This window comes from Balaenoptera acutorostrata, chromosome 20 (genome assembly GCF_949987535.1).
Source record: "Balaenoptera acutorostrata chromosome 20, mBalAcu1.1, whole genome shotgun sequence".
Taxonomy (NCBI): Eukaryota; Metazoa; Chordata; class Mammalia; order Artiodactyla; family Balaenopteridae; genus Balaenoptera; species Balaenoptera acutorostrata.
Window position 1 is genome coordinate 12507163 of NC_080083.1, and position 19821 is coordinate 12526983.

The following is a 19821-nucleotide window of genomic DNA, read 5'->3' on the forward strand; positions in this document are numbered from 1 at the left end:
TGGGGGTGAGCTGGGGAGCACTGAGGCCTTTGCTTGGCCCAGCACTGGCTGCATTACCAGCTCTGGGAATTGTTGCCACTCATGGACCCACCTAGCACCGCCAAGGCAAATTTTTGCAATCTCCCATCTTTAAAGTGTGGTACCCAATTGCAGACTGGGTGGCCCAAATAAAACAGGCGTGTGGGCTTGGTCAAGCTGCAGCTTTCTGCTTTGGGGAAACAAGATCCTAAGTTTTCTGATACTTATACCTGGCTAGAGGATCTGGAAGACTTCCTCCCCCACCCTTCCCCCACGTGCCCTTAAAGACCTCATCCAACCCGTGCTCACAACCACAGCCTGAGTGCCATGCCCTTGGTAACACAGACAGGGTCCCTGTGGGACCTACCTGGCCCTGAGCAGGGAGGCATCTTGTGCCACCCAACAGAGCTCCCCTGATGAAATGCCGGGTCGGCACACAGCCACCTTGGAATCAGTGAACTTCGAAATCCCACGCATTTCCTTACACGAGTGACTGAGGCTGTCTCCCTAAGCCCCAAGGACTTGGTTCTGAAGCCAACAGCCCTGCCTCCTGCATCTGGCAAATGCTCAGTGTGCAAAGGAAATGAATCAGGTTTAATTAAGGACAGAGGCCCCTCATGTTGATCTCTTGGTTAACTATGACAGTGGATTGACAAGCTCATGGCATGTACAAGGCACGTCCTGGGACCCTCCCCTCCCCTCCTCCAAAGGAAGGACAACTGCTTGGTGTGGGAAAGGAGGGGCTTTGGGATCAGGTTGGGCCCACGAGGATTGTGTGAGGTGGTCTTAAGTCCTTATCTGAGGCTCCTGAACAGCCACAAATTGGTGAGTCTCAGGTAGGGGTCTGGGGAAAGTGAGGGAAGGGGGCCTGCCCTCCCCGTCAGGGGAGCTGTTTTCACCACCTGGCAAGTCTAACAGGCATCTAAGGCACAGACTGGTGTGTGTGTGTGTCCTGTACTCCAGACGCAGGGTAAGGAGCAGTTGGAGGGGCTTGGGGCCTGACTATGGGTAAGTGGAGATAGGCAGAAGCAGAAGAAAGTAAGCCACTCACTTCCAAAACATCCCTATGAAAAATCCAAAAGGGTCGTTAGTGTGATAAGGATCCAGAGAGTGTTGGATGTGAGCCGGGTTCTGAACCAATCTGTTGGGTACCTCAAGGCTCAGAAATACTGTTTCTTTACCAGAGCCTGGCCTGGGCCACCTGTGATTGCAGTCGTGGAAGTGGATTTACGTAGAATGAGTGTCAGGACAGTGAGCGCTCAGAGAATGCAGCCTTCAGAGGAGGGACCCCAAGGCCTAACCCCAAAGTCCTAGTCCCCCTGCCACCAGCACCAGCACCTTGGGTCTATTGGCCATGGCACCTGGCTGCTTGGTCTCTGAACACAGCAGTGGCAGCAAAGCGCCCTTGGCTCTCCCAGCTGCAAGGTCAGTCCTTCACGCTGCTCTCAGAAACACTGGCTGCTTGGGGCGAGGCCTTTGGCTCCAAGCTCAGTGCTCAATCCTGCCTGGGACGGCTGCCAGAAGCCCTGTGTGCTGCCCGAAGCCTTGAAGGAAATAGAGATGCAGCATCAAGATGCAGGAGGGCCAGATGCCTGGCCAGCAAGGCCTGGGAGGGGCTGAGACCTCTGGGGAGTCTGGGAGGGGCCGCCAGTGGCCTGGCCGTTAATCTCTGCACACAGTCAGGTGCCTATCCCAGAGGTAGGTTCCTCCCTGGCCTGGAAGAGTCCTGGACGAAGGCAGGCTGGTTCGAGTTTAAGGAGTTTGGCCCTGAGGAAGAGAGCGCTTCTCCACATGGAGCCAGCCCGGCACTCCAGACGGCTTCTTCAGCCTTCCTGGTGGAAACTTGCCCACCAGGGCCCAGGGCCTGGGCTGTTTCCGCTGGGTCCCTAGGAGCTAGTTCAGCTGGTCATACCCTGGTTTCTTTCTGTACAAGCAGAAATGCTGGATGAAGAAGACAACATCGAAGAAGATGGAGAAGATGCCGAGGCCAAACTTGGTCGGGTCTCCAAAGATCAGCGTCCACTGGTCTGTTAGCAGCCAGAAGGGATGGGATTGGTTTTGGTTTTAGGTTGGCAGCTCCTGAAGCAGCTGGAGCACGTGGGGCTGCGGGGGGACGGGGGTGCTCATCTGCCCAGGAAACCACAAATCCTCTAGCTGCCAAAGCCCCGAGGTGAGCCTCACCTTGGGGGCTGGGACTGGCTAGGATTCCCCGAGTCGGGGAGGGGTGGTTTCCGGGAAGCCCGGCCCCGCCCTGTGCCTCTAGCCCGCCAAGTGGGCGGGCCTGCCGGCTGACTCACCGTTGTTGTAGGACTGGAGGGACATCTGCAGGAGGCTGAAGCTGCCCCCAGTGAAGTCCAGAAGCACGTTGCCAATGCTCCAGCCCTCGGTGCTTTTGTAGTAAAAGTTCAAGTAGGCCTGGGCCAGACAGACGGAGGGCGGTGAGGGGGCTGAGTGGCGGCCTCCTGCACCTCGTGACCGCCGCTCCAAACAAGAGCGGCTCTCATTCCTCCCACTCATGCGCTTGGACCTCAGCTCCAAAAACACAATGACCTCTGGGCTCCGACAAGCCTCGGCTGAGGGCACGGTCTGGGCGGGTCCTGGGGTCGCATCTGCGTGCTCGGCAGAGCCCTCCTCCTCCTTCCCGCGCACCTCCCAACCCCGGCAGAGGGATGGGGAGCTGCTGCCCTCCATCCTCTTCAGCCCTCCCTATCCTGGCTTTCCAGCAACTCTGAGTTTTCTACTCACCTTCAAATGGAGAATCTCCCCAAACTCAGCCTGGACTGAATTCATGTTGTGCTTATGAACATGGCCTGGGAGTCCGATGGCCTGGTTTGGAATCCCAGCTCCACCATCGGAGGAGCTATGTTACCCTGGGAGAGTTACTTGAGTTCTCCCAGCCTTAGTCTCCCCATCTGCAGAGTGGACTTAACTCCCTCCTCAGCCCTGGTTGGGCTCTGGGGCCTCCACCTCGGGCTTCCCAGGTCCAGCCCACTTGCACATCGCCCCTCTTCCTGCTGCCAGTGCCCTCTGGGCTTCTCTGACCGTTGACCTCCCTTCCCACCACCCGGGGGGACGGCTTGGCCTCTGTAGTAGTCTTCTCCCAGTTAGCCACCTGTCAGTTCCCCTTCTTTGCCCTCTCCCACCCTCTTCTGTATTTGCTGCCACCTCTCCAATCCTGGACGGTTCCAAACATCTCGAACTGGGGCTCCTGCCTCCCAGGTTTCCCAGGCCCGAGCCTTCCCACGCTCAGGGACTGAGGCCCCACTTCCCCCAAAGCCTCCCCCCGACTCTGAAGCCGCCTTCCTAAGCACCCCGGGACCTGGCCCCGCCTTCCTGGCTGCACAGTGCTCGGCCGGCAAGGTCTTCTCTGCCTGTGCCTTTGTGCAGGCTGCCCCGGCCTGGGGCGCCCCTTCTCTCTTGTCCACAGAACCGAGTCCTGCTCATCCTTAAACAGATGGCTCTGTCTCCATGCCCTCCAGGGTACTGGCCCTGACTCTGGCCAAAATGCTTTCCTTCCTGGGCCCATGCAACACAAGGTTCCCTGTGCTGGGAAGGCGAGTTAAACGCGAGGGCAGGCGAGTTAAACGCGAGGGCCTAGATGCAGCCTGCAGTTGGCAGTTCTTCTACACCTGACCCTCTCCTGGGCCATTCCGCCTGCGGGGCAAGCTGTGTTTGACTATTAAGCTGTGTCTGACCCAGCTCTGAATAGGACTGTTTGAGTACTCGAGGGAGGGTGCTGAGGGCTCACAACGAGGACCCTGAATGGTGGTGGGCTCCCCCCTCCCACCTCACCTTCCTGGTACCCTGCTGTGGCTCATCAGGGTCATCAGTTGGTGGTAACGGGTGGCGGTGGTAGGGTGGGGGGCAAAGCTGAAGTCATTAGAAAGGTGGGGCTGGAGAGAGATGGGAGTGACCTGCACGACCCTTGACTCTCAGAGCTGAGTGTGAGTCAGAGAAGCGGCCACTGACTTCCCCGTGGGATTCCCAGCCCCTGGGAAGAGCAGGTAGTGGTCACAGCCGGTTTTCTGTGAGGCCCCACTCCTGCTGGGCTTGCCGGCCTCCTCCCTGTAGCTTTCCATCCACATCTCACCCCGGCCAGAAGCTGCCCCAAGGGAGCCGGGTCCAGGGTCTGTGTCTCATCCCTCTCATGCTAACGGCCAGACTCTGGAGGTACCTGTGGAAAAGGCGGGCAGACCCTGGAGGTACCTGTGGAAAATACTTGACCAGCGTCACCGCCAGCTTGATGTAGGAGAAGCAGAAGAGAAACTGCAGCCACGTGGTGGCCCTGACCGCGGCCACGATCAGGACGATGAGTGTGAAGAGCCAGGAGAGCACGAGGAAGCTGATGGCCAGCCAGGACACCCGCTGGTTGCCTCGCTGAGGATGAGACGGGGAAGGGGAAGGGGTGGGTGGGGTGCAGAGAGCCCAGCACCAACCGCACCTTGTCACTATCAGGGTCTCTGGTTCCATCCTCTTGGACTTGAAGAGCCCGTTTGCTTCTTGTTCCCATGTTGCAGAGCGGGGTCCCTCAGAGCCCACCAGGAGTGAAGGGTGCTGGGGACATGGCCCCCATCACGCTGGAGGCCTGGCACCTCATCTCGGCCCAGGCTCCTTCCACGACCCGAGGGAGCCCGATTGGCTCTGGAATCTCTTTCCCAAAAGCAACCCTCCCTCATCTATCTAACCTTCTCAGCAAAGGGTAAGAAAACCTAGAAGATTCGTGAAGGTGGGGGCCAAGCAGCTCTGGCTGGCCTGGTGTGTGGGAAGAGAACTCCCCAGGGGAAGTGGTGCACCCACAGGGAAGTGAAAGGAAACGGTAGCATCAGCGATGCCCTGAAATACGCACTAACGAACGACGTCCTTCCCTGCTGAGACAGCAGACGGCCCTCCAGCAACACAGCTGGGCCCGGGCTCCTCAGCCCGGCCCCCAGAGCCCCCCAGGACCTCTCCTGCTCCCTCCCCTGCCACCCTGGCCACCCCCACCTGCTCACGGTCCCTCTCGCTGCTCCCTGGCCTTCACAGTTCTGTCCGCCGGCTGGGGTGCCCCACCTGGCCCTCTTCCCCATCGCCATGGGAACTTCACTCATCCCACGGACCACAACTCAGTGCCCTCTTTCCCCCTCCTCCCTGGCTGAGTCGTGGGGCCCACGAGCTGCCTGTGCTTTCCCTGCCCGCTCAGCTCTCAGCCTGCTGGGTCATCACTGCCTCCCTGTGTGTCCCTCACCCCAGACCTGGGGCGGCCTGAGGACTTGGGCTTACGGGGTGTTCCCTGTGCCCAGCATGGGGTCTGGATAATAGGCCAGCAGATGTGAGTGAACGGACACATTTCCCTTCTGGGGGTTTCCATGTCTCCTGTGAAACGGCAGGTATGGGCAGCACGTGCTGCTGGGTGTTGGCCTGGGCAGCGCAGGCTGCGGCGGGTGCCAGGGTCACTGCTCACCTCGTACAGGAAGCACTGCACCATGATAACCAGGGTGAGGGCGACCGCGTGCAGGCTGAAGAAGACGTCATTACTGTCCACGGGGTTCACGCCATTGGGGTATTTGAGGAGAAACTGCTCCTGTTTGGGAGTGGGGAGAAGCTGGGGGGTGAGGGGTGGCCAGACCACCGGACAGCTCTGACTGGGTTGCGGGGGCGAGCAGGGCCGTACCTTGATGGAGGGCACCCAGAGGAGGCCGATGTTGAACACGCTGTAGGCCACGAAGCCCATCAGGTTCAGGGCCACGAAGTCAAAACTCAGACCCACGACACTGAGGAGGGGGCGGGGGGATGGGGAGACAAAGCAGGGCAGGGGGTGAGACTGGGGGCCGCCGGGGGCTGGAGGGGACAGAGCTCCCAGCACACAGGAAGGAGGGCCTGGCTCCCTCAAGGAGCGCACAGTCCTCAGGTCCCTTTCCATGCCACCCCCAATGCCACCGAACCCCACCCTCCTGGGATTGTCTGGAGGCTTCCTGCAGAGAGGAAGCGCCTCCCTCCCTGGTTCCCAGCTCAGCAGCCCCTCAGAGGCCCACGTTCCTTGGTGGCCTAGGTGTCCTTGGTGCATGAAGCCTGGGCCCTTGTCTTTAAAATCAAGGTGAGCCAGCTTTCGTCTCCGAGGCCGAAGGATCCAACTCCTGCACTGGGGCACAACTTGACACAAATTCCTCCAGGGCTGCGTGGACCAGGAGCACAGCAGATTCAGGTGGGCTCCTCCCACCCAGCCCCTTCTCTGCTTCAACCGAGAAGCCCCATTTTGTTGCTTTCGCAGGGAGGGGCTGAATTGCACAAGAGACCAAACGCCCAGCACTGCAAGTCCTACACAGGTGCTTAGAACTTTCACATCAGACCACTTTTAAGAAAGGACAGGAAGCAAGAAGAGCAGAGGGGTAAGTCAGAACCCAGGCTGCCCACAGCCTCGTTGGAATGCCCGTCCTACCGGCCCCAGGTGAAGCTGCACGTGAAGCTCCGTGGGTTACCTTTTCCGCCTCCAGTTGGTGATCACCTGCGGGTAGAAGGAGACGGACCAGGCCACAAAGTAGATCCAGCCGATCACCTGGTTTATGATGCTGACGACATTGCTGTGGATCACGGAGAAGCGTATCCTCGGGCTGGAGGGAATGTGGGGACCGGGATGAGCTGGGGCTGGACTTCTGGAGGAAACCCCACATGCCAGCACCATCCCCCTTCTCATCATTTAGGGCCCACATGGGCGGAGGCCAGCCTACCTGGTCTGGTTGGAGTGATTTCCGTGCAGATAAGTGGTAACTTGTCCAACATTTTGAGACGTCACTTGAAAAGAGGAATTTGTCACGCCGGGAGGGACCACAACCTGTTAGGAAAACTGAATCAGGTCCAGCACGCCGTAGTTACTGGGACCCCAGCTCCAGGCCATGCACTAGGGAACGGAGGGACAGGTCACACACAGTCCCTGCCTTCTAGGAGCTTCCTAACAGGAGGGAGAAATGTTGGACTAATCAGCCAGCTGGAACCCTCACACATCAGTGTCAGACTTTCTGAGCAGGAGGGCCCTGCCCTCAGGCCCTCCCCTGGCTTATCTCTGAGGGATGGTGGGAGGGCCCTCTTCATCTCACTAGCCATTCGATCTCAGGCAAGTTATTTGAGCTCCGATCTTGGTTTGCTTATCTGTAAAAGGGGATAACACAAGTGTCTACCTTACAGGGTTGCTCTGAACGACATAACGTCCATAAAGCTTACGGCACCACCGAGCCTGACACGCAGCAAGCTGTGAAGTGTTTACCATCACTACTACCCTACGATGACTGCTATTACCTCTACTTCCGTTACTACGGACGGCTCTTCCAGATCCACAGAGGGATGTCTGCCCCACGCCCAGCCTGGCTGCCAAGCGACAAAACAGAAGAGGTGCACACACCAGACGCCTGGCAGGGAGAACATCCTTACCCTCATTTCTGCCCAATTTCATCAAAAGCTCTGCTCCAAGAAACAGTATTTGGAGGCCTACCTGCAACTTCTGACCTCCCAATCATGCTTCCTGATGCTCTCAAATCCCGAGTGTGGCAGGGAGCGGGTTATACCTTCACTGAACCACACTGTACCCCTGCCCCCATCTCTTTGTTCCCTGGATGATGCTTCAGGCCCCGCCTTCCACCCATGTTGTGGGCACCGTGAGGATGCGGCTCACTGGACTGCAGTGGCTTCTTCAGGGGCCCTTGAACACTGTCTTTCTGCTCTTATCCCTAGAAATCAGGGGGCTTTGGCAGGACAATTGAAATGGTGTAAGTGGCTGCTGCAAAGCCTGGGATCCAATTCGTGGCCAATGTCTTGTGAGCTACATCTTCATGACACGTACTACTCTTGGCTCTTTTACTTTCCCATCCTCATTTGTTCTTATTTTTAGCAGATTTTCCTGGCAACTGTTGTTTGCATATTTCTAAGTGGCCACCAGGTCCCTTCTAGAACTAGGTAAGAGGAAAATCTTCCAATTGGAAATTAACTGATACAAGGCAGAATGAAATCATAACAATTGCTTTTAATTTTTGTATTAATTAATTTTTATTTTTGTCTGCGTTGGGTCTTCGTTGCTGCACGTGGGCTTTCTCTAGTTGTGTCGACGGGCTTCACATTGTGGTGGCTTCTCTTGTTGCAGAGCACGGGTTCTAGGCGTGCAGGCTCAGTAGTTGTGGCGCATGGGCTTAGTTGCTCTGTGGCATGTGGGATCTTCCTGGACCAGGGCTCGAACCCGTGTCCCCTGCATTGGCAGGCGGATTCCTAACCACTGGTCCACCAGGGAAGTCCTGCTTTTAATTTTTTTAATCAATAAACTTTATCTTTTAGAGCAGTTTTAGGTCCACAGCAAAATGTATTGCTATCTTTTTTCTGAGTGCTTTCTTTCTATGTGCCACCTGCAATCCTAGACATTTCATACTTGCTAGTGCTTTTAATCCTCACAGCCCTGTCAAGGAGACATTATTAACCTTCTGTCCACAGATGAGGAAACTGAGATGTGTCGGGGTGATGTACCTCACCTGTGGCTCACAGGGCAGGCTCCTAGACCGCCTGCCTGACCCCCAAGTTCTACCCAGTGGTTTCCAAAGGCACAGGGAGTAGACAGGAGTAGTTAGAGAAAGGGATGGGTCAGGGAGGCATGAGCCTGGAAGAGTGGGTTGGTGCCCAGATAGGTCATTCTACAAACGGATCTGCCATTAAGCTAAAAAAAATAAAAATAAAAAAACTGAACTAGGGACTTTCCTGGTGGCACAGTGGTTAAGAACCTGCTAACGCGGGAGACACGGGTTCGAACCCTGGTCCGGGAAGATCCCACATGCCATGGAGCAACTAAGCCCGTTCACCGCAAGTACTGAGCCTGCGCTCTAGAGCCTGCGTGCCTAGAGCCTGTGCTCCACAACAAGAGAAGCCACCGCAATGAGAAGCCCGCACACCACAACGAAGAGTAGCCCCCGCTTGCCACAACTAGGGAAAGCCCGTGCACAGCAACAAAGACCCAACGCAGCCAAAAATAAATAAATAAATAAATAAAATTAAATAAAATTCTTAAAAAAAAAATTGAACTATAACATATGTGCAGAAAAGTGCACCCAGCACCCAGATCAAGAAATGGAACATTTCCAGACCCCAGAAGCCATGTTCTGTTCCCTTTTGGTCACCGCTGATCCCAAAAAGAAACTACTTTTTTTTTTTTTTTTTTTTTTTACTATAGGAGTATTTTATTTATTTATTTATTTGTACAGCAGGTTCTTATTAGTTATCTATTTTATACATATTAGTGTGTACATGTCAATCCCAATTCATCCCCCCACCCCCGCCCCCGCTTTCCCCCCTTGGTGTCCATATGTTTATTCTCTACATGTGTGTCTCTATTTCTGCCTTGCAAACCAGTTGGGAAACCACTCTTCTAACACCATAGATTTGCTTTGTCTGTGTTTGCACTTTACACACAAAGAATCATACAGTCCAGGCTTTTTTTTTTTTTTGGCTTAATGTTATGCTTGACCTTCACTTATTTTTAAAAGATTAATCTTTCCCTTAGATGTTTGGCCCTTAAACTAAGTGATCAGCGTCCATTCCTCAGTCTAAATTTGATCTGTGGATCAAGCCAGACCTCTGAGGGCTAAGTACCACAACCTGCTGTTAGAACCAACGGCTTTTCTTACCCTGCAGCAGGCCTCACACCCCGGGGCAGGAGGGGGAAGTTGTGGGAAATGGCCCTGTCTATGAGATGAGACTCCCCTCTCACTCGGGTCCTTTAGGGAGACGCTCTTTATCTGATCATGAGTCAATACTGTTTGCTTGCTAGAGGGCTCAGAGCTGATTTGCAGCTCATTTCTACGACCACACAGGGCCTCATGCTGAACCTCACCGCTATCAATTTCATCCCTGTGTTCATCTCGTCTGGTTTCTTTTTTCCCCCTACTGATTTGTTTTAAAGTCAGGCTGATTGGTAGTTGGCTCAAAACCTTGGTAAGGTGGAAGCAGGGTATGTATTAACAGATAAATGTATAAAGACTATAAATAGTTATCACTATTATATCAGACAGCCTCTGGCACTGGTTTTTGGAAATAACACTCATCCAATGGGATCTCAGAACAGTGCTTTGCAAACTTTAATGTGGACCCAAATCATCTGGGGAATCTTGCTTATATGCAGATTTTTAATCAGTAGGTCTGGGATAGGGCATTTCTAAAAAGTTTTAGTGGGGAGGGATAAATTAGGAGTTTGGGATTAACATATACACACTATTATATATAAAATAGATAACCAACAAGGACCTACTGTGTAACACAGGGAATTACATTCAATATTTTGTAATAACCTATAAGGGAAAAGAATCTGAAAAAGAATATATACATAAAAGAATATATATACATATGTGTATGTATATCTGAATCACTTTGCTGTACACCTGAAACTAATATAACATTGTAAATCAACTATACTTCAATTAAAAAGAAAAGAAAAGATTTTAAAGCAGAGACAATGCTCCTAGTCTGTGGACGCTCTTTGAGCAGCAATGTCTTAAAAAAACATCTAAAAAATTTATTCTACATTCTCAGAACCATTTCTGCCTCAGATTTCTTACCATCACCTTCCTAATTCCATCTACATAGCATAAAACGTCCATCCTCAAAGAGACTAACAAAGCCCAAATCTGAGATTTCTAGAATAATAGGACAGGGGCAGCCCACGGTATAAAAACAAGGTGGCCTATTTACACAAGCACTTAGTTAAAATGTGTTTTGTTATCCAGTAGTTTTCTACCCATCAGTTATGATTCGTTACTTACTTCATCAGGGAGCTGAAGGATAGTAACGTTTTTTGAACGAAATGTGATTTCAAAAGTGATCACCAAGGTTGCATTTAAAGGACGCCTGTGGAGGACAAGAGTCTGGTTACTGCTGAGAAGTTGTACTCTGTGAGATCTCAACCAGCCCTCTGGATTTCACAGCAGGCCTGTCATTTCTCAAGCAATTAGGGTGAGGCACTGCTATGTGCTTGGCCCTGGGGGGTTGAGAGGTGGGGTCCCTGTGGCCAGTGAGAACACAAGAAGGTGGGAAACTGGCTGTGAATGCCACATGAGGTGTCCAGAGGCCGACAGGACCATGGCATCTGCTCTGGTGGGAAAGGCTTCTGAGAAGGGTCAGGTAGCAGGGAGCAGCATCCCCAGAAAGCAGTGAGATATGTCTGAGTGGGAGCAGCCCACAGGGACCTCAAGTCTGGGCTTAGAGGCCTGGAGTTAATTTGGAAGGCGGTGGAGAGCCGCTTAAGGATTCTGCAGAGGGGAGAGTTGTGCTGAGGGGGTGATGTGTCAGATTTACAAGGTGTCGATGTGCAGAAGTGGCAGGATCTGGGGATGGAATGTGGGTCTGTTAGGGAGTCTTGGTCCCAAAGCTTTGGTTTGAGATCAGACATCCCAGGAGAGGTGAGGAAAAGGGAGAAGGGTAAAGAGAAGAAAATAACAGCGTTCCAGATCTTCATCTTGGGGAATCCTCATGGCTGGGAGGCAAGAGTTGGGCAAAGCAGGGAAGGATACAGAGGAGGTAGGCTCTCTGGCACGGTCTGGACTAGGTCGGCGCCCTCGTGCAGGAACCAGCAGAGGGCAGCTAGAGAGACTCTCAGACAAGGCTGAGCAGGAGGGCTGCACAGCGGGATCCACCCAATGCAGTTGGATGTGATCTCAGAAGCACTGCCAAGCGACTTCGCTCCTTGGCCCCAACCTTCAGGGCTCTCTTCAAATACTTCGAACCTTGGAAAGGACCAATTGGAAGTCTGGCATCAACTGCTGGTCACTCGAGGACTCTTCTCAGCTGGGGAAAAGGCTCACATGTCATCCTCCTCCCACTGGAAGCAAGGATTCAGCGGTTGGGGAGAGAGAGGCTTTGGGACCTCGGTCTGCAGCCTAGGGCCGCTGCCTTTCTTCCCCTGGCTTGTCTTAAAGTGAAGAGGCAAGGGCATCACACTTAAAATATGAACAGACTTGAGCCGGGGGTCAGCCCGGACCCAGCTGTGGGGCAAACGAGCTGGGCTGAGGACAAAGCTGGGCCTGGGAACTTACGGGAGGGAGATGCTGACGTTGGTGGAGCTTCCATTTTCCAGCTTCACGGTGGGAGGAACAGAGAAGTTGACCGTGGACTCTGGAACGACCCAAATCAGTGGCATGAGTCATGAGGTCAGAGAACTCAGGCCCACTGAGACGCTGGGAGGAGGGCCCCTGACACCTGGACTTGTGAAGTCTGATTTATAACCACCTCTATCCCCTAGGCAAAGACTCTGAGATTCTGAGGGGCTGAGTGAGTGACGGGCCTGGAAATGCCCTTGTTATGCTCTTTCCCCTCCTGCTGCCAGAAACAGAGGGAGACACAGGCCTGAGCAGGAGATGCTGTAGCTTCCTCCTCCCCCACCGATGAGCTCTGAGGGTCTGTAGGAGTCACCCAGAAATAGAAACCATGGAGCCCAAAACCTGGTCCCAGTTTTTGGCCCAACTGGCCCAAAGGAAATCAAGCCACAATCTGGGACTGTAACATGTGGGCTTAAACCACCTCTTCAGATGGAAAGCACAATGGTTTCCTCTGTTCATGGAGCTAAACTGGCCCTGCAGAACCGGTCCTGTCCCTTCCTGTAGTCTCAGAGAGACACCTGGGGCCCAGCTAACCTGTTTCTAAAGAACCGCCTTTGGGTTCCTGTACAAACCCAGCTCACCCCATTCATTGATCCCCTTCCGGAGGCTGACTCTGCTGGGGACTCGGGAGAGACTGGTGAACAGTACATAGTTTCACTATTGCAGATTTCTTCTTGGCATTAAGATGCTAACGCAGGAGGTGGACAGATAGGCCTCAGGGGTGAGGGAGGAAGGTTTGGGAAGCCAAACACTCCAGGGCAACTTGGCCACAGACCAGGAGTGAGTTAGCTTCTCTCTGACCTCTTCCTGTGTTCTCTGGGCGACCCCCGCGCCCCAGGTGTTCTCAATGCCCCAGGCATGCGTCTACTTCACCTTCCTCACCTGAGGGCCTTCACAGCATAAGGTGTGATCATGAATCTAGACTGGGCTGGGAAGGGGGGTCCACAGGGGAAAGCAGGTGCTCAGTTTGATGAAGATGGTCCTTGTCAGGGTAGGGGCTACAGATGGGGCCCAGGTCTCCTTCTCCCTCCAGGTCTCCCCAGACCCCTCAAAGGCAGAGACGAAGAACTGAAATTTTAGATGCTCAGGTTGGAAGGAAACTTAAAAGTTCCCTAATTCAACCTCCACTGTCTGAGCCCCTTCTCAGTACTCCTCCCTAGTAGTTTCTCTTCCTCTGTCCGGACACCTCGGCGGGAGCTGGGGAGGGGAGGGGGGCGCGGAGAGTAACCTCATCTCCTCCAAGGGAACCTGCCAGCCTGAAACTTGCACTCCGGGGCCTGGCTCTGTGACCGGGGACCTCAGACTCTACCTGAGCCGCCTTGTCCAGGCTGGCCTGCAGGTGGATTCAGATGCAGGCTCCGGCCCGTGCCTGCGAGTCTCCAAGCTGATCCCCACAGTCCGTTGCAGTCCCCACCCTGGCCCTCGGGAGGCCAAGCTGCTCAGAGCAGAGTAGGATGGTCCCCGCTCTCCACCCCCTCCTTAGGTGTATCCTTGGGGCCTGGAGGCAGCTCTGCCCCTCCTTGTTCACACTCACCCCTCTCATACCAGCCCGAGGCTCTGTTCTGGGCTGCACAGCTGAGGTAGGAGGACTTAAAGGTCCCTGCTATTACTTTCTACCTAGAGCCTGAGGACCACATCAGATAAGCAAGACCCCGCCCAGGACAGGGATACTGAAAGTGATGCCAGGTAGCCACCCACATTCTGGGTCCCTGGGGCTCTGCTGGGACTGTGGTCAGGGTGAGTGGGAGATCCGCATGGCCTTGACTCTTCCAGACTTTGCATTTCAAAAGAGGAGGTTGTGAGCTCTCAGAGAACCAGGTCAGCGTTCAACCACTTCCCCTCACTTAGCCCCAAGGAAGATGGCAGCACTCAGCAGCTGTGTGACCGAGAGTAAGGTACTTAACCTCACTGAGCCTCCACTTCCTCACCTGTGAAATGGAGAGCACAGCACTACCTCCCTCCCAGGGGCACTGTGAAGATAAAGCGTGGTGAAGTCTGTGATGCAATTTCCACACAGCTTGAGTGCGAAATAATTGCTGGTGACTATTCTTTTTTTTTTTAATATTTTTTTTTTAACTTTTTGGGTTTATTTATTTATTTATTTATTTATTTATTTATTTATTTATGGCTGTGTTGGGTCTTTGTTTCTGTGCGAGGGCTTTCTCTGATTGCGGCAAGCGGGGACCACTCTTCATCGCAGTGCGCGGGCCTCTCATTATCGTGGCCTCTCTGGTTGCGGAGCACAGGCTCCAGACGCGCGGGCTCAGTAGTTGTGGCTCACGGGCCCAGTTGCTCCGCGGCATGTGGGATCTTCCCAGACCAGGGCTCGAACCCGTGTCCCCTGCACTGGCAGGCGGATTCTCAACCACTGCGCCACCAGGGAAGCCCAACTGGTGACTATTCTTATCACCATGTAAACCCTGCAGGACATTTTTTAGCCCAAGATGGGAGGCAGTTAGGAAGCTGGCATCATATCATATCCTGGGAAAGCATGTTTTAAAGTTTGCCCCAGGGCAGGAGTCTCTGGACACCACATCCGAATAACCAAATGAGTCTTGGTGAGACTACCTGAAGGTTCCCCCAAGGAGAGTCTTTGCATTTTAAAAACTAATCCTTATTGGGACATCTCCCACTATGCCTCCCACCCCACACCAGCCACTCTGCTGCACTGTGAACTCCCATTCTCTAATTACTGCAACAGTGAGAGACGGGCAACGTGATCCCTATTTCGGATAGAAGAAAGTGGAGAATCCCATGAGGACAAGTGTCCTGCTCACACAGCTCAGAAACGGTAGAGGCAAGATTTAAACCTAGGCCGGCCTGGTCCAGAGCGCAAGTCCTTGCCACTAGGTGGCAGCACCTCAAGATTCCACCCAAAGAAGTCAGGGGCAAAAAACTCTGAAGGCAAATGATCTCATCATTGGTCCTCTATTACCACTCCCGAAAGCAGAGACAAGACAGGCACAGCACAATGAGGTCAGAAACCTAATTCCAGTTACTTGATTTTATGGTGGCTCCGACTATTCTCTTATGACATTCAGGAAGAAGGGCAAAGTGATACAATGGAGCAGGGGTCCTATTCGGGTCCCATCCTTGTTACTTTGTAGCTGTGTGACTTTGGGAGAGACTTCTACCCTCTCTGGGCCTAAGTCAGTCCTCTGTATAATCGAGTGGTGGCAGTTGGATTTGTTCTTCTTTCCTAGGGCAATGCATTAGCATGACTAATAGAGCTTTATTTAAAGCGGGCCAAGTGTACACACTTTTGGGCCTTAGTCCCAGACAATATGATCCGGCAGGTCTGGAGTGGGGCGCTGGCATTCGTACGGAAGAACACCGGATTCCATGGTGTTCTTTCTTTCTTGGAAGAAACCTCTTCCTTCTCGGAAATTGCTTACCCACAAGGTGTGACTACAAGGTGACATGACTGATTGTTTAACAAACTTGGAAGAGCTGATCAGATGACCTGTGTTTTCTCAGAGACTCAAGAGGCCAAATAACTGGAGCAGTGCACCCACTGAGCGTGGCTCTTGGGAAGCTTTGGCAAGGGTTTGCATAGTTTGTATAAGGTTAATTTGGAAACTTTAGTTGGGGGTTTTAAGATGTATTTGATTTGTTTTTGGCTGCGCTGCAAGGCTTGTGGGATCTTAGTTCCCTGACCGGGGATTGAACCTGGGCCAGTGAAAGCAGTGAAAGCACCGAGTCTTAACCACTGGACTGCCAGGGAATTCCCAAGATGTATTTGATTTTTGACAACAGCCAGATGATCAAAATAATGGGCCTGGTGTCCTTGGAGGCTCTACACAGCTTTTCGTGGAAGGAATTTCAGCAATGTTTGGGCAGTGGAGAATTGATGGAATGATATAGGCCTCTAAGGGCCCTGCTCTGAAGGTCAAGCCTCACAAGGATGCACAAACCCTGACGTGTTTTTTGACAACCAGCCTGAATTCTGTGAGGCCCCTAGCCCTGCTTCACCCTGGTTCCTCGGTCCCTGTCTAAGGGAAGAACTTTCTCATCGTACCAGGGGATGCCGGGCAGGCTCCTCAGGTGTCTACGGCTTGGCAGAACCAGGTGCAACAAGGTGACCACCTCACCTGCTTCTGCAGCATCTCCCAGGACCCATAACTCCCTCCGTGAGGTCCACAGGGTGGGAACACAAGCTCTTCTCTACAGATATTATCCCAGATTTTCGGAGCTCCACAGTTTGATGTTGGTGATACAGAAAAGGGAATAGGGGCCCCGGGTCAGAAGGCCAATTATCTGTGGAACCATCTGGCTCCCTGTAAAACTCCTCGACTCCAGACCTCGGTCTGCTCCACTCACTGGGTACCCACCTAGCCAAGGGGCAGGCAGACACATGCAATCTGGATGGTCCTGAACTTTTGGCGGCAAACAAGTCAGGCTACTTACTCCATTTCCCTCTTTATCCATTTTTAAACTTACCACATTTCTCTATGAGCTTCAGGGGAAAAAGGATAAAAATAACCAGCCACCTCCTTATCATGTTCCTCGATTTCAATGGACTAGGAAGAAAAACAAACAGCAAGAGAAGTTCAGGTTAAAGTTGGATTAGCTCAGCAACAAGAGGACAATAAGCCACCTGGAACCATGGCACAGACAGTTCATAAGGGACTTTCACTTCACACCTGTGACTTCAATGGGCTTTGTATCACCAGCTTGGAGAAGGGGACCCCAGGGAGGACTTATCTTTCTTTGACATGTGGGGAAATGGGCTCAGAGTGGCTAAGTGGGTTGTGTAAGGTCCCACCCTGAGGAAGTGGACAAATGCTGAATTTTTCCCTCTTCAACTGCTTTGTGCAACCTAGTAAACAGAAAGAAAGAATGCAGCCTTATTGGCTGGGGGTTCTTTTTTCCAGAAGATATTAAAACTGTGGTCAGATATTTGACTTCGTGAACCTATAAACCTTAAGGAAATTAACTTCATTTCCTGTCCTGGGATAAGCGTCTATGGGTTAATGCCACCAACCGACCCTTGATTAGGACTTTTTTGTTTGACAAGTGTCACTTCTCTGGGACCGGCAGGGATCATTCACAAAGGGGACCCAGTGTGGGACAAGCCCCAGATCAGCCCCATAGCAGCTCATTGGTTAAGTGAAGGAGATGGGTTGCTGCGTACCCACAACCCCCACGCACAACAGGTGAACCAAGGGTCAAGATGGGGCAGGTGAGCGTAAATATCTGTAACTTGGTTTCCACATGCTGCTTCAGTGTACAGTGCTCTGCCCTGCCACCTGTGACAGCCTCTGGGGATTCCTGCAAACTGTTGGAGAGCCATGAGAGGTCTGTGTGGAAACATCCCTGCCCCCGCTCTGGTTTCAGTTTCCCCAAAAGGCCTCAAGAACCCTCCTGATACTCCCCTTCCTCGAAAAAGTCTCCCTGACTGCTTCAGCCTGCCTGACCTCCACTGCCCCTCCGTCTCCTCCAGGGGCCTCTCTGCCTGCTGCAGCTCCCCCGATCATTGGGTCTTATCTCAGGAGCTTTCCCACCTGCCGGCACCCATCTCCCCACTCTCTGGCCTCCTCTGAGGGCCTTGCCCTTGGCACTGTATCCCTGTGCTCTCTGCCCCTCTGCTTTCTGTACCCTGACCTGCAGGAAATTGCTCTCCTGTATATGTGGAATGACCCCCCTCTCATTCTTGCCACTCTCTGCTCTTCACACTTGCTGATGTCCTCAAGCTCAGGATTCACTTTGTTCCCCAGGGCAGAGTCTGGGTTTTCCTTGAGAACTCAGGCGCAGAATCAGGCCTAACCGGCTCCTCTCTCATTCCACAAGATTGGAATGTAGACTGAGGAACTCAAACTCTTGGACAGCAGAAGTTCCCTGGTCCCAGACGCTGACACACCTTGGAGGAAAGACATTAGGACAGATATAACGAACTTTAGAGATATGTGCTCGATTACAATGTTTCAAAAAGATCAGGTTAAAATTATACACAGGGACTTCCCTAGTGGTCCAGTGGGTAAGACTGCGCACTCCCAATGCAGGGGGCCCGGGTTTGATCCCTGGCAGGGGAACTAGATTCCGCATGCATGCCGCAGCTAACAGTCCACATGCCGCAACTAAAGATCCCGCGTGCCGCAACTAAGACCAGGCACAGCATGCATGCATGCATAAATAAATAAGTAAAATATTAAAAATTATAATTATACACAAAAACTAGTGTTTTGTGAATGCTACGAGGTAGAAATGGAGAATTTCACCACAATGGGCTCTGTCTGGCATGCTGCTCTTCCTGTGTAAGTTCTATTGATATACTCTAGGCCTCACTCAGATGCCACCTGCTTCAAGAAGCCTCCCACTCCCAATCCCCTCCCAGGGGCAACCTGGGGTCAGGGGTTTCCTGTGGTAGCTCCACTTGGTCAGGTATCCGGTTAATCCTGTCACCCGTTGTACAACCTGGAACTCCCTGGATCTTCTTCTCTTGGAGAAGTAAAACAGATAGTGGCAAGGAATGTGTGCCCTGGAGAGTGACTGCACAGGTTTGAACCTGAGCTCCCCATTTATTAGCTGTGTGACTCTGGGGTGCTGCTTAACCTCCTCAAGCTCCAATTTCCTAAAGTGAAAACAGGGACAGTGGGAACTAAATCATAGGACTTAAATGAAATGACACGTTAAGCAGGATTTGTGGTCCTTTTATCAGCAGTATTAAAATTTCAAGGGGAAGGGGTTGGTAAGAAAGAAAGGTGGAGAAACAACGATGTAAAGGAAATACAACTGTTGCCTAGGGCACTAAGCAGGCTCTCACTAAGCCTAGGTTGTAATTTTCCTCAACATTGTTGATAAAGGCAGGCCCCAGTAGTCCTCCCTTCCTCCAGCTTGAAAGGCCCGGAGGGCGAGGCCGGGTCTCGTCCTGCCCACTCCCCCGTAGCCCAGCCCGGCGCTCAGCACCCCAAAAGGAGTTCCTGACGTGGTCCTCTCAGTGTCTCCCCTCTGCCAAGCAATCTGCAAACTCTGCGACCCAGATTCAGGCAGCAACTAAGCAGAAAGCGGGGAAGGGACGCTAACTTGCACTGGAATAGAGCCTCCCACACCACCTCGGCAGCCCGGTGTCCCCTGCCTCCACTCACTACCACCCGAGCCCTTCAACCCGGGGGCTGTCCGGTGCCTCGAGGCCGGGACTAGTGGCCGGGGAAGGAACCCTGGCGCGGCTGAGGGAGGCTGGATGCGCGGCAGGCTGACGAACTGACTTGCCGTGCCAGTCTCTAGGCCTCAGGGGGTCCTCCTGGGAAATGAGGCGGGGAGGCTGTCGGAGCCGCGTCGGCTCTCACCTGAGGTCCTCTAGGCTCAGGGGACCGACCAGACGGAACGCAGGAGCCGCTTCGAACTGTACCACCTTCCTCCGGCCGGCTTGACTTAATGTGGGGCGGACCAGAAGTCACCTGACTCGAGCCACCTGATCCGCGGCGTACAGGTCTCGGCGCGATGCACCCTGGGAGCTGTAGTTTTCCCGCGTCTCAGCAAGACAGTTTGGGGCTGGGGAGGAGCGGAGGGTCTCAGGCAACTTGGCAGGCATGGGGGCTCGGATATGTGGGAGGGTTAAGTCACTATTAGGGTCACAGAAGCTCTCGCATCCCCCAGCGAGACTCGGGATATTGGTACTTTGGTGAGCAAGGCCGAAACCTCGGGCCACATCGCAAACCCTGCCCTGCGGGGCGGGGCCAGTAGGTTCCGCCTTCCACCGCGGCTCCGC

General features: G+C 53.3%; 1 protein-coding gene across 5 annotated transcripts; it reads right to left on the reverse strand.

Annotated features, from left to right (window-relative positions):
• Positions 1 to 591: 591 nt before the first annotated feature.
• CTNS (cystinosin, lysosomal cystine transporter) lies at positions 592 to 19555 on the reverse strand. Of its 5 annotated transcripts, none has more exons than XM_057537053.1 (12): positions 19400 to 19505; positions 17718 to 17973; positions 16554 to 16633; positions 12051 to 12129; positions 10782 to 10866; positions 6723 to 6826; positions 6474 to 6605; positions 5669 to 5768; positions 5459 to 5578; positions 4225 to 4395; positions 2316 to 2433; positions 592 to 2121 (listed from the first exon to the last, which is right to left on the reverse strand). In XM_057537053.1, exons 2-12 carry the CDS (start codon positions 17762 to 17764, stop codon positions 1925 to 1927), a joined length of 1233 nt encoding a protein of 410 aa, XP_057393036.1. In that variant the 5' UTR covers positions 17765 to 17973; positions 19400 to 19505; the 3' UTR covers positions 592 to 1924. The 5 variants fall into 5 exon arrangements, with proteins under 5 accessions (XP_057393036.1, XP_057393034.1, XP_007177504.2 ...); XM_057537051.1 differs by having other exon boundaries at positions 592 to 2145; XM_007177442.3 differs by having other exon boundaries at positions 592 to 2045; positions 19400 to 19504.
• Between the last annotated feature and the right edge of the window lie 266 nt (positions 19556 to 19821).